This window comes from Anarhichas minor, unplaced genomic scaffold, assembly GCF_050575085.1.
Source record: "Anarhichas minor isolate MPS153535 unplaced genomic scaffold, ASM5057508v1 ptg000023l, whole genome shotgun sequence".
Lineage (NCBI taxonomy): Eukaryota > Metazoa > Chordata > Actinopteri > Perciformes > Anarhichadidae > Anarhichas > Anarhichas minor.
The window spans coordinates 2,458,908-2,473,208 of NW_027466469.1; the positions used below are offsets into that span (position 1 = coordinate 2,458,908).

General features: G+C 45.1%; 1 protein-coding gene across 14 annotated transcripts in view; it reads right to left on the minus strand.

The window, feature by feature from the left end:
• Window positions 1-14,301, minus strand: part of eif4g3a (eukaryotic translation initiation factor 4 gamma, 3a) — a 46,671-nt gene that overhangs the window by 9,713 nt on the left and 22,657 nt on the right. For 6 of the 14 annotated variants that reach the window (XM_076097013.1, XM_076097011.1, XM_076097010.1 and 3 more), the window contains 15 exons: window positions 14,040-14,151; window positions 13,715-13,875; window positions 12,194-12,328; window positions 11,042-11,198; window positions 10,760-10,804; window positions 9,662-10,441; window positions 8,872-8,960; window positions 6,907-7,198; window positions 6,576-6,700; window positions 5,591-5,710; window positions 4,229-4,384; window positions 3,672-3,869; window positions 2,789-2,935; window positions 2,410-2,646; window positions 854-958 (listed from right to left, as the gene is read on the minus strand). In XM_076097013.1, coding sequence (XP_075953128.1) covers window positions 854-958; window positions 2,410-2,646; window positions 2,789-2,935; window positions 3,672-3,869; window positions 4,229-4,384; window positions 5,591-5,710; window positions 6,576-6,700; window positions 6,907-7,198; window positions 8,872-8,960; window positions 9,662-10,441; window positions 10,760-10,804; window positions 11,042-11,198; window positions 12,194-12,328; window positions 13,715-13,875; window positions 14,040-14,151 — 2,859 coding nt within the window. The remainder of the gene's footprint in view (window positions 1-853; window positions 959-2,409; window positions 2,647-2,788; window positions 2,936-3,671; window positions 3,870-4,228; window positions 4,385-5,590; window positions 5,711-6,575; window positions 6,701-6,906; window positions 7,199-8,871; window positions 8,961-9,661; window positions 10,442-10,759; window positions 10,805-11,041; window positions 11,199-12,193; window positions 12,329-13,714; window positions 13,876-14,039; window positions 14,152-14,301) is intronic. The other 8 variants (XM_076097016.1, XM_076097017.1, XM_076097018.1 and 5 more) reach the window with 5 other exon arrangements.

Genomic DNA, 14,301 nt, shown 5'->3' on the forward strand with positions numbered 1-14,301 from the left:
ACAGTGCAGATGTCTCCGTTGGATAAAAACGGACACGACACTCGTCATGTTAAGACCTTTGCCCCTCGTTTGTCTCTGTGGGAGCCCAGGAAACGTCCATGTGCCCTCCAAATATGCATTTATGTGTTCAATAAACTAAACAACAAACTGCTGAAACAGAACAGACAATAGACTGTGTGCAGGTGAGCATTCATGTATGTAACATAGATGACTGTGTATTGACATACAGGTGCAACAATATTTCTTTGCAGAGAAAGATATTGATTAAAATAGGGGAATTCTCTTGTTTTGTTGTCATATTGAACAGCCCTAATCTGACTTTACACCTATATACAGTATATATGGATTAATGCACACTATGTCTCATGATTCCTGTTTAACAGCCACTGGCAAAACAATACTAAACACAGAACTGTGTGCAGAATATGTGATCACATTGTACTGTGTGGACAGTTTACTTTCCACAAGAAACTGTTCTGTGTAAAAAAAATAAAGATCAACACAATCACATGTTAATGGCAGTTGTTGGTGTTTGTTGTTGTTTTTTAAAAATTCATTCACCATTTTAATCTATTAATAGACGTACAGAACACATTTGTGTTTAAACATTGTAGTGCCATCAATTTGTTTTAATATTATAGGAAACCGATATGGGAAAGTTGTATTCTTTTAATGCAGCGCTATCTGCTGCGCACACACACACACACACACACACACACACACACACACACACACACACACACACACACACACACACACACACACACACACACACACACACACACACACACACACACACACACACACACACACACACACACACACACACACACACACACACACACACTCTCACCAATCTGAGGTCCATAATGTCTTGCAGCATGAAGCGTATCCGAGATGACGTCTTCCTCTCCTTGACGATCTTTTCCATCTGATTGAAATACTGATCCATCCGGGGCTGAGGGGGGAGGGAGAGAGCGAGAGCGAGGAGGTTCATTTCAGACATTATTTTCTCAACCTCTCTGTTGAATCTAATGGACAGCGAGTTTCAGGGATTTCCACATTATTACACTAAACTGACTGATTGGTCCGTTTGTTACTCGGAGCAGAGGCCGTCCGGACCGCCCAAGATGAAATTGGAACAATTTGGGAGACGGTAGAACTACAACTGTAATAGCCCAGAAAGCCCAAAACCAATTCACTGTTATGGTCCGACAATAAAACGCCCATGTTCACAAAATCACCAAATTAAACAGGATGAAACTCATCTGAAGGACAAGATGAATTATTAACGTCTAAAACTGTGCTTTTTATGTTGGTAAACAGTGTAAAACTCCTTCAAACGGAAAGTGAAACAAAGCAGAATTAAGTTGCTATGCTGAGTTCCTATCAGTCTCTCTGCTGGTCAGAGGGCTTTCCTCTTGCAGGGTGACTGCTGGAGGATGAGGACCAAACCACACATCGCAGTACAGCAGAGAGAGAGATCAGGAAGGCCCTCAGGTCTAGTGTCTCTCCAAGCATCTGAGGACTCTCGCTGTGTCCAGCTGGGTGTCACTGATGTCAACAGGAGTCAGTCAGACAGAACAAAGCAGAGCATCCACTGTGTGCCTATTCATGTTTCCTCAGAACATACATCAACATTTTCTCCTCCGTCTCTTGAACTGAAGAGAGCCCGGCCAGCGTGGGACCTAATCCCACCACAACCTTCTCTTTCATGCCTCTCATACCTAGAGCTGGGCGATAAATCAATTTTAACAATTAATTTAATTCCATGATGTTAAAAAAAAGGAAAAAATCGATTTGCACCTCAACTTGGGTAATTACGGTAAAGAACTGCCACAGCTTCCTTGAGCTCCTGTAGCTCATAGTAAACAGGTGAAACACCAACATGGCAGCATGGCTTGTTGTCGAGGGAACCAGTGAGACGCTAACTTCCGAGGTTGGCCTGCAAAAGTATCCCTGCAGCACTCTACACAGAGGCATTTATGTTCGTGGCATCTTAGCAGAGCCGACATGCTGTGCTCATGTCAAAGTGCTGCTGAACAACAGTTCATCTTCTGGCTGAATCCTTGTCAACCATCACTCTCTGGCTGCAGTAAAACTTGTTTTACTTGCTGGCTCAGAAACAAAACATCAGGTCTGCTTAAAGTGCCAGTGAGCCTCTAAATATGTTAAATATTCCCTCTTTATATTGTACAATACATAATAATATTTCATTATAATTGTTATAGGAAAATGTACCCATTTCCTGTCTTTATGCTAAGCTAAGTGAACTTGCTGGCAGTAGCTGGGTGGTATCAATCTTCTCATATTACACTCAATTAAGCAAACAAGCGCGTTTCCCGAAATGTAGAATTCGTTTGAACTACTTAAGCTCTCTTAATAAATCAGCCTTCTTCTGCGCCTCACCTTGGCCTTCTCAAAGTCCAGGTCCTTGCCGATGGTGGTGAGCAGCCTGCACAGGCACTCCAAGGACTCCTCGTCGTGGTTCTTGAGCAGCTTGACGACACAGTCGTGCATGATGGCCTCCGTCAGCATCTTGAGCTTGAAGAGCTCGCCGATGAACCTGATGTTGCCGATGGAGCGCCGCCGCGCCAAGTCCTTGGCTTCCTGCAGCTCCGCCTGGAGCCGCTCGCGCTCTGTCGTCTGAGGAGACCAATGGAAAAATCAAACAAAAATCACTCACAACACGTCTTTGCTTCGAGTTTCATTCTCTCCCCAGCACTGAAAATGCTTTGGCACAGCCAGAAATCCAGTGTCACGCTAAAGTAATTCATTGAGCACAAACCGATGCAGCAGAGTCCAGCTCTTTCTGCTTCCTCTCAAACACCACGTCGTCCACCTTGTCTTTCTCAAACTCCTTCTGGCAGCGGTTTAGCAGCAGCTTGCGGAAGTTCACTGTGGTGTTGGGTTTGTCTGTCATGGGCACCTTGAGCTGCACAGGAACAGTAGACACGGTGGATATCGTCAAGAAACAGAAGTATTAAGACAACTTAGGTGACAAACCTTTAATAATTTTAAAAAGGAAACTTCTCTTAATATTTCCATGTGTGGATTATTACCGTAAAGCCCTGTACGTATGCTAAATGTATGGTTAGGGTTACCAACTGATAGATATCATGTTTCTTTAAAAAGAAAGAAAGAAAAAAAACTGTTTCTTATTGCAGAAATGCATATTAAATGAATAGTGACCCATTTAAAGGAATCATTAAGAGATGATGTATTTCATATTTTACAACCAACAAATTCAATCCAAATAGAAAAGACGGCCCTCTTTCCACCTCCCTCTAATATAGATTAAGGGTGTAACACATCTCACCATTTCATCACTAAATGATATTGTTCACACTATATCACCGCATTGTATTGAACTGTGTTGTATCGCACAGCATTATGTTGCACCGACGCGGTGATGAATCTGAACCCATCGATCCGCTTGTGGCTGAAACATTTAGTCAGAGCCGTTGACTGCACATTGAGAGGCAAATTGGATTAGTTTCATTAAAGGAGCGCACACGTCGAGGAAACTGCACCGTCTGGGGATTTCAGAAAAGTTTACTTATTGTGGTGCTAGAACTCCTGAGCTGTGAATGAACCACAGATGAGGTGAGATTATTCATTCACTTCCTGCCCGCTTCTCTGACCTAAAGTCGACACGGTGGCCTGCTTACCGTGGCGAGGCAGCGGCACATGTTTCCATAGGCCACGGAAAAGCTGGGCTCATCGATGGCCTTCTCAAAGACCAGGTCGATGACCCCTTTGAGCCTCTCTTCTGTGTCGATGGTCAGGTCCGTCACCTGCTTCATCAGCTGGTTGAACTTCTGAGGCGTCAGCTTGTTCAGGATGCTGCGGACCTTCTTGAAGAGCTCCTGAGGGCAATCAGTCAAGCATTGTATTTAAAGATTATCTTACAAACTAACTAATGGCTTGCAATTATTATTGTTTTTTGACAAAGATACCATTTTAAGAAATGCGTATGTTCCATGATAACCGTCTATTTATTACGTAAAGTTGTTTCACACCGAAGTAGAGCAAATCTTCGACTGAGAAATAACAACTTAACTCTCATTTTGTTAAGTTAGATCAGACGATTGATTCTGCAATTTTCTAAAATGTAAAGCTCTTCACTCCAGTGGATTTAAATTAATAGAAACAAGTCTGGTAAACTCCTCTCTTGTGTCATCTTTTCTGTGTTTGTGGACAGGCGTGTGTGTATATTTGGATCTACCTGTGTGTCTTGCACCGCGGGATCGTCTGCAAGGACCTCCGGCCTCTTCAGGCCCGGTTTCCAGGCATTCTCAGATTTTTTCAGCTGAATCTCATCAACCGACACGTTCATGATGATCTTCCTGGGTGGAGGCCGCCGAGCCCCAATGTTCATAAGCTGTGAACGCAGTGAAAAGAATACAACGCGTCAATATTCCTCGTAGCTACAAGTCAGTCACAACAACAACAACACATCGTCTATTATAATGAAAAACAACAAAATATAACATAAAAACTGAACATAAAACAAAGATACATGACTTAAAAAGGTAGCTGCCACTTCCTTGTAATTGTAAGAGCCATGTGCAGACAACAATTCTCGGCCAAATGAGCGCCTGTGTCCATATTGTGTCTTTTTCTGGCAGAAAAGTGCTTGCAGCGCGATTGGGGAGCGCACCAACCTGAGGATGCTTGCCCTCATTCTCTGTCTGGATGAGCTTTTCACTGCTAGAGCTGACAGCCGTAATGTCAGAGCAAGGAGGGAGATCAGTCAGAGACAACGCGTCCAGCGATAAAAACACTCACCAGCAACATTCTGTGTACGCACGGCCGATCTGCTGCCACAAATGGGCTTTTCAGTCTGTGTTAAGATTTGTTAAGTGTCTGCGTGACATATAAAGCTCAGGATGGATATACACAGCCAAGCTTCTCCTCTATTTTCTACGGTGACGTGTCACCAGTGCTTTTCTGAAAAGTTCAGAGACTTTCAACTAGCCGCGCTCGCTCAAAGCGGCCGGACAAAAAAAATGCGGAACTCTCTAGGCGGCCGCATATGCTCTCCCTTCATTGGGAAGAGTTGAAAAAAGACAGATGAAAAATGCTTTATGGACACAGGCCCAGACTCTCCACATTACTTTTTGAAATAAATATGAAAATAAAGAATGTAACAATCTGCTGGACCTGAACTGCCTCTGCATTGTCCAGAAGAACTGATGCACTCTTATGTGTTGCTGCGTTTGAGTACGTTCATTCCAAATCAGACAATTCTTGACTCAGACGATGGTACAAATGTGTTTGGAGTGGTATATCGGAGGTTTGCTGTGTTGAATCAGCCACTGAATACTTATGGACTTTGGCTGAAACCAACTGGAACCAAGTACCTCAAATCATATCCCATTATCCTCAGACAATTACGCAAAAGTTTGAAAGATGTGGCGTATCCATTTAATGTTTTCCCCACTGAATTTCTCAATTTGACCTCATGATTACGAGACAACTAGACACATTTTAAGAAAGTTGGAATCGGAGGAGTGTGTGTGACTTTATGAAAGAGCGGCGCGCGCGCGTGTGTGTGTGTGTGTGTGTGTGTGCTCATGTGACTCACCGCAGCGCCTCGTCCTCCGGTTATCTGTCTGCCAAAATCTGCGAAAGCAGGTGTGAAATCCGGTCCCCTGGAGATCACCCTGGACTCCACCACTCGAGATGGCAACTTGTTTTGGTTAATCTGCACAACACACAACAGACACAATCCATCGTCACACACACACACACACACACACACACGCACACGCACACGCACACACACACACAAAAAGTTGAACAGCAGGGGGAGCAGTGATCCCCATAACAATAGTGGCATTAGGGTAAAAGGAGTCTGGTGAGCATGCGTATGTGCATTTCTAACCCAGTGGGCCCTTAAAGGTGACCCGCTGTAAATGACAGTCATAATACATTAACAGCTTTTAGTTTATGTATTTTCACTGTACTGGTGATAAATTCTGCTCGGCGGGATTAGCGGGGCCATTAAGAGAGAGAAGTCAGGACCAGATGTGGAGGGGAAGGAAGGAAGAAAGCTAGAGAGCAGGGGGGAGATAGCTGTGGGGGAGGAGAGAAGAACAAATCCAGCTCTTTATCTTTCAGCTGTCCTTGACTTCCTCGTTCCCACTGAGATTTCACTTTCTCCCTCAGAGAAAATGAGACTTTGGGTTTCTGCATCGCAGGTCTGGTTGTTCTTTTTTGGAGAGGTGGGGGAGGGGCATAGGCTCTCAACGCTGCCAAGTGTGACATAATAGCAATGTGATTTTAATCAAAACAGCATTTCGGCGGGCCATACGCTCCACCCATACACTTGTGTGGATCAGAGGAATGAACCAAACTGTGTGCTGTATCTTTGATCCAGTGCACTCAATCTAACGGACTCAAGTCGGAAACAATGCCTGTTGCTCTGAGCTAATGATGAAGAACCCCGTTTCATCAATCTATCATTTAATAGCTTAATTGCTTACGTTTTTTAAAACCTCAGAAAAGTCAGAATCATTTCCAAGAGCCTGAGGTGAGATTTTTAGCTGTATTCAAACTGGCCTCCTCACCTTGTCCAGCACCACATCACTGATGGGCGGGAGACCCTCGGGCTTCTGTACGCAGGCGGGCATGAACTGGAAGCCCAACAGGAAGTCCCTGTTGTACTGACGCTTCCCACTGGACTCGGCCAGGTCTGGACCACCAAGCAGGGTTTGAGAGACAAAGTGCAAATATATTTAAAGACTGAACTGAAAATAATTGAAGCAAAATCTACACTGAAAAAAGACAGTTATGCTGAAAATATGAACGTCAACACACACAGAAATCTATTTACAAAACTGCTGTATTTTTACATTTAAGTTTATAGTAGCTATGTCCAAAGAACGGGGCCCTTCTAACCTTCCATGTCCTGCGGGGCCCCTGTGGAGTTCTCCTTCTCTCCAGGGGTGACTCCGCTGTCGCTGCTCTCCGTCTCTGAGGTGTGACCTGCCCCGTTCCTCATGGGCTCCATCTCCGCCTCGCCGTTCTCCTCTGGGACGGCGGCGGGCTTTCCGTCAACCTGGGGGCTGCTGGCAGGAGCCGGAGCAGCGGTGGAGGTGAGGACGGATGGCAGCGGCACCGGGCTGCTGCTCACAGGAGCCGACTGCAGGTCCTGGTCTCCAGCAGGCTGCTCTACTGGCCTGGGCTCGTCCTGTGCGGAGGCAAGATTCAGTTTTCAGATGATCAAGCAATACATTCCTCAGTGCCTGCTATATTAACCGAGAAAGCTAATTTCTCCTGCTCGCACGGCTGTGTCAGCAGTGCCTACATATACCAGGATGCATTGCGAGCGAGCTACTGGACGCCTGGACGGTTCCCTCCGGCCGCATCCTCTGGCACGGTTAATGCAGCTGCATTCTCTGCCTCTCTCCGCTGCATTTCTTCAGCTACTGAATATCTTAGTCAGCCAAAACACTGTAAAACATCCCTGTCCAGAACACCCTCTACTCTCATATTCTGGGATGTCAAAACAACGAAATTGGATGCAAGAAGAACAACAGATTTTTCAGCTGCAAACTAAGATTTCTTGGTCAATCTAGCGTGCACTGAGGAGTTTGTTGATTCAATCCACACAACAGGTGGTCAATTTCCCCTTTAATGGCTGCTGCTGCATAGCTCTCCTTATATTTAAAGACTAGTAGTATTGACATTTCTCCACTTAACACCATCTTTAATTATCAGTTACATGGCAGTAAGGAGGTCATCTGCTGACAGGGTGAAATGGACAGACACATAAAGAAAGGGTTTAACTGCAGGAGGAGAAAGTGAGAGAAACAGAGTGAAGGGAAGAGGACTGGGTCAGGTACAAACAAAAGACAGAGCAGGAGGAAACATAGCAGCACAATAGGCTTGTTGCAGTAGGGCTACGCCTATGCTGCTATCATTTACACTATCCCTAGTGTCCTTCTTTGAAATATTATCTGTACACGAACACTATTTAAAAGTAAAAAAAAAAAAAGAAAGATGGATTATTCTTTAATTTGTTTATGTTGTGTAATTCATGTTCTGTGTTACGTGCTCTGTGTGCTATCCTGGCAAGGACGTGCCCGCAAGTGATTTTTCTCAACGAGACAATACATTTTCTTTGTCTTCAAAAATAAACAGCAGCTTTAAGTGGGGGCACTGCATTTGCTCTCCAAAGAGAAACAACTGAGTCAATGAGGTCATATTTTGAGTCCAGTGTCAAGCCAGCTTCAATGTACAGCCAAATAGTATTCAATATAAAATGAAATATTGTGAGACACACAGAGTCTAAATCCAGAAGATGAGTTGAACTGAACTTTTTCTATGCTCGTAAGATATTTTAGTGTTTATTTTCTGCGTGAAATGAAACCTAAAATGAAACCTAAAAGTCTGCGACACCGGTTTGGTGGCGCAGTGAAAACAAGCCCAGGACAAAACAATAAAAGAGAGGAAACGAGAGCGGGGAAAGAGCTGATTCTACATACGGTGGGCTGGCGGAGCAATGAAGATGATGGATAACTACTCGCTGTCACTCTTGAACGATAACAACATCCCAAAGTAATTTAAGTCTGCTACCCCCACCACAGATGTGGAAACAGTTTCCACTTCAACTATTGCCCATAATGCACCTTTCCTCTTCTCTCTCTCTCTCACACACACGCACACGCACGCACACGCACACACACGCACACACACAGTAGGCATTTAAAAAAACATTCAAAGAAGGTGAAGAAATATCACAAATGTATTGGAAAGTAGGTACTTTTCACAGAATATTCACAGAATATCTGTGTAGGACTTTGAATACTCGCTACAGCAGGTTCACCTACATGGTGAGCCGCTTTGGGCCTCTTTTCTTACCTCAACTTCCTTTTGAGGTGCGTCTCCAGCAGCGATCTCTTCATTTGGTTTCCTCCAGCTCTTTGGTATAGCAGAAGCAGTCTGATTAACTGCAGGGAAACACAAACGCAGGAACATGCAATCAGCCACAAGCCAGTCATCAAACAACTCAACCACAATGGATGTAAAAAGGGAATGTGTGTTTAAAACGCAATGATGTGCAAGAGAAACATCTTTTTGTCTGCATAAACAAATCTGTTAGTCCACATCTGAGTAAAAACAGTTCAGGTGAATACATATTTAAAAAACTGTTTCAACCTAAGATGGATAGCAGATGGGTATAGTTGTCAATATGATGAAAGCCAGAAAATGACAGTTACTTTAACTATGGCGTCTACTTATTACTAACGTGATAAACCTCACCCATCTCTGACCAAACTAAAACAACCAATTACTGAGCACAACAAGGGGGAATTATGGAAAAAAACGTTGTTTTTCTTGGCAAATAAATGTGAAAATAATCTCACAGGGAAACAAATGTATTTAAAACGTGTCTCATAATTTCCAGGTTTTTCTGAAGGTGTGGGAACTAAGCCCAGCTCTGACCTTGCTGATAGGTTATTATATTTCTTCTAGAGGAGTTAAGTGTGACAGCAGACTGTTTATCTGCAATGTGTGCTACATGGGCGTTCATAAAACACTCTAGTTATTGAGTGTACCCATAAAAACAGCCTCTCTTTGTAGGCTGGACTGTCACAATGATAGGCTACAATAGATGTTTACAGCAGTTGAATCGCATCTGATAAAGTACCTGTAGTGGGACTCTTCCTGGTGAGTGCTTGGTGCTGGGACTCTGTTTTGCTGTCAGAAATGCCTCCATGTGCCTCTGTCCCCGCCTTGGGGACGATGTCTTTAGTGTCTAAGGACTTGCTCGGCTCGCCGGCCTCTGTCGTGGCCTGCACTAGAGGCGGAAGGCCGAGGGGGAGCATGACTGGCAAAGCTGGGGCGGGACTTGAGGTCAGGGTGACTGGCACCACGGCCACAGGTGCCATAGGGGCGAGCGCAGCAGCAACGGGTAACTCGGGCCTCGCGTCAGAGGGCAGAGTTTCAGAGGAGGCCGCCTCTCTGTAAGCAGGAGCAGAGGCCGGGGGCTGGAGTGCAGCTGAAGACGGAAGAGAAGGCTCGTGAGCCAGGGCGTCCAGCTCGGTCCCGGAGTCCTCGAGGCCGTTCAAAGCCTTGGGAGCCGGCGCTGGCGAGGCGGCCGGAGTTCGCGGAGCGTCTGAGAGAGGCTCGTCTGTGTTTGGAGTCTGACTTGGCGCCAAAGAGGGCTTGTGCTCCCCGACTGCGGAGGAGGAGGAAGAGGCTGAAGCAGTGGACTCCCTGGCTGAGGGACGCTCACTGTTGTTGGCCGCTGATAGAGGGAGAGCGACGGCGGCGGTCACTGAAGCAGGTAAGGGAAGCTCTGGTTCAACAGCAGAAGAGAGCTCAGTGACAGCAGCTTTGGCCTCAAGTCTCTCGACAGGAGCTTCAGGCTGCACAAGCCCGGGCGAGGAAGACTTCTGGACAACTGGCTCCAGTTTTGGCGTATCATCTGGAAGAGGAAGAGTTCAGATAAACACACAATCTAATCCTCGAAGGGAATATTTGAATCATGTATCTCTTTCTTTAAATAGATAACGTGTGTAAAAATGCTTGGATGGAAATTAAGTTCATGATTGTGACAGCTCTAGGCTCAGTAAACCAGGCGCCATTTTCCAGCATTTGCATAGAGGGTATCAGGTTAAACTTGTAGCCTTTAGCTCACTAATAAGCGTCTATGCAAATGTAGAACTGGTTCCATAAGGGATGCTGAGAAATGCTGGTGAAAATGCTTCAGATAATTACTGGAAAACACGACGCTCTGACTCGCCTTGTGTGGGAAATGAAAGTGAAAGCGTTCGATGTGCAGCATGTTCTGGGAAAACGAAAAAGCGAGACATAAGATGTGCCTGTGAATCGTTTCAGCAAAAGAGTGCAGCATGACATTGCCCGACAGGATGTGACGACACAGCAGTGAAACAGACCTGATACTTTCACAATTTTAACATAAAACTCTGGTTTTACGACACAGCATTGGTGAAGACTACTGGACTTGTTAGGCGTTTTGGGTGTATTCCAAAGAAAGAGGGGGGGGGGGGATGTTGGTGCAGACCTGGCCCTGGTTTGGTATCTGAAGCCCCAGTGGTCGATGGCTGCTGTGGCTGTTGGGGCTGTGGTGGCTCCAACGTGTAACCTCCAGGATGGGCCTGCTGTGGCTGAGGAGGCTGCTGCTGCTGCTGCTCTGGAGTCTGGCTGCTGCTCGGCTGCTGCTGTGTTTTGAGGTAGAAAATGTGAGGATAATGAGGGTGCGCCCATAAAAACTAGCAACACAGAAAACCAGAGACAGGCACAGAGATGTAGGCACGCACACAAACCAATAAACAAACAAGCCCGAATGTAGGATTAAGCAGAAATAAGGAGTCCGATGGGGGGGTGTTAGATTAGGAGGACAGCAATGGCAGACGAGACAGAAGATGAAGATCGATATGGGAGGAATGGCGGGAGGAGGAGAAACGGCTCAGAACAATGCAGAGAGAAGGACAGAGGAAAAGAGAGAAAGAAATCAAAAGGGGGCACAAAAAGACAGAAAGAGAAAGAGAGGAAATACTGTTAACATCCACAGAAGGACACTTTGTCTTTCTTCAGAATCCAGGAAAGCTGTTTTTTGGGCTTGGTACGTTTCATGTAATAAAATGTGCCGATGGCATTCTTACAACGGTTTCTAATTAAGGGGCTTCAATGCAATTTTTTTTTAATGAACAGACCGGATAGATAACAACAACAACTGAGTGGATTTTGTAGGAGGAGCAGGAGAATACAGACATGAGAGCACATGATCTAAGGAAAAGAAATCAGGTGTAAGATCAAAACATCTGTTAATAAGATCAAAACATCTGTTAATATGATTCCAGTGAATTCATCAAGAGTGTTTTTAATAAGTCATAATACCCACATGCATGTCTAAATATACATCGTATGTGATAACTCTTTTTTATTATTATTCTTCAGGCTTTTTTGACCTAAATGGTCCCAGGAACATACGACACTCAGCCACATTTATAAAACAATTTACAAAAGTGCCGATGCGTGTTCTGGACAGAAAGCTGTCATGAATTCCTTATGAGAGGGCAAGACGGCCAGATAAATCACCGAAGACACAGAAGCCGTGTCCCGTCTCTGCTCTCCACAGCCGAAGCTCCGGTCTAATCGGTGCTGTACCACCACGACTGTAACTAACCACGGTGAGTGCGTCGGGGAGGCATACCTGCGGGGGTGTAGGGGTAGAGGAGGGCCGGCCGACAGGAGGCGTTGAATTCCTGCTCCCTGAACCCCCTGCCATGATCTCCTCTGTGATGTCCCTGCCACCCTGATTGGGGTCACGGATACGGATCTGGGAGGACAATGGCACAAAAAAAAAAAAACAGACCTCACTAAAGCGCCTGAGTCTCGGCGCAACCCTGCCTCAGCCGTGTCTTACACATGCTTATCATCGGCAGCGTTACATACCAACAAGAGGTTGGAGTATTACATTAATGCGTTACATTTTGTGACCAATTCACATGCTTAATGTAGACTTTTTCAAAAACATACTTTGTAAAAATGAATTCCTCATATTACGCAAAATCTTGCCTATTTTATACAAGAGAAGATGTATTCTGTTACTCTAAACACAAAGAGCAACTGGAGTAACTGATTATACTGTATGAAAAGATTGAAAGCTCCAGAGCAGCTACTAAATGAACTTTGAGGGGAGATTGTTTCGTCAACTGCTGTTTACGAGATCAAAACTGAAATGCGAAGCTCGACTTTTGAGCCAATATGGATGAGAAGTCCTAAAAAGGTTGTCAAACAAATGGAAATTTGAACGTCTACATTTCTGTGACAACTGATAGAAATCACTGTGTGATGTAAAGCTCCAGAACAACTGCTAAATGGGCCTTGAAGGGATAGTTTGGATGTTTCAAAGTAGGTTTGTATGAGGTACATATCCATAGTCAGTGTTCTACAGAAGATGGCAGTCACAACGACACTAGTTTGGAGAATCAGACAGGAGAACCGACACTGGAGAACAGTAATGTACTGCTGTTGATGGGGGCAGCAGCTAACTAAAAGAATGACGGAAGCTGTTATCTATGCTCTCTCTCTTCAAGGCCACAGATAGCTTTGACAAAAACAGTAATTTTACCTCGCAGAATACAGGAGTTTCTGGTCTACTGCTGCATCGATTGGTAAGTGGTGACTTTGTGTTATTGTGTGACTTTTTTTAATCTGAACTAACACTTTAAAAATACAAAACTAACCAACCGATCGCAGCGGAGGCGAACCGACAACTTCGGTGATCTGCGAGGTGAACCAATGAGCCAATGAGTCTCGTGGCTCTGTTCTCCGCCGGTAAGGGCGAAATATTCTGAATGTAGCACACACTTATACGGATATCGATTATTTTAGATGTCTTTCTTTGAGGTGGCAAAAATAAGTTTCGTTGATGCCCCGTTCCCAGCAGTACATTACTTTGCTACCGTGCCAATCAATACTCCTGTCTGCTCCTCCAAACTGGGGGCATCCCGACCACCTACTATTGTCAGTGATACAGGGACTGTGGATAAGTATCTCATACAACTCCACTTTAAAACATCCAAACCATCCTTTTTTTCCTAGTATTCTGCAAGCTTCCACAAGAGCAAGATATTTTTAAACTTGACAAAAAGCAAGATAACTGGAGGCTCAGAGTGTCAAATCTATTGGCAAAAAGAAAAAATAGACGCAGAACTACTAAGGCACTCACTGTTTTCTTCTCGCGCTTGGCTGGTGGAGGTTGCTGTGGTGTAGGCACTATGATGGGGGGTGAGGGGGGATACACACTCTGTCCTGGGTAGTAGGGCGGACCAGCTGTGGGGACGGGAGCAGGAACCGAGGGTGAGACAGGCGGGTGGTACCTGAGGGGATCTGGATGAAAAAGGGCGTAAAAAGGAAAAACAAAAGAGTGGAAAACAGGAATTAGTTCAACGCCGTTGCACCCGAGGCTGATTGGTTGTGTCCAATTGTGGTGAAATTGGATTTTAAAAGCGACATTGTACTCGATGTGCGTCTTTGTTGTGTTAATGACTCACGATATGGGGCAGGGTACTCCCCTGGACCTGGACCAGGATAGAAGGTGCCAGTCCCTGGAGGCTGCACAGAGTACTGCTGAGGAGGTCCCACGTAGGGCGTACTGTGGCGATACTGCAAGGAAAGACAGAGAGAGACCGCTCAACACATCATCAGATACTGTGCAAACGTCATGCAAAAACTGCATACTTTTGCAATCACTGGTGATACTTTTTTTCTTTTACGTTTAGATTAAATTTGAAGGGATTTGAATCATCGTCCTGT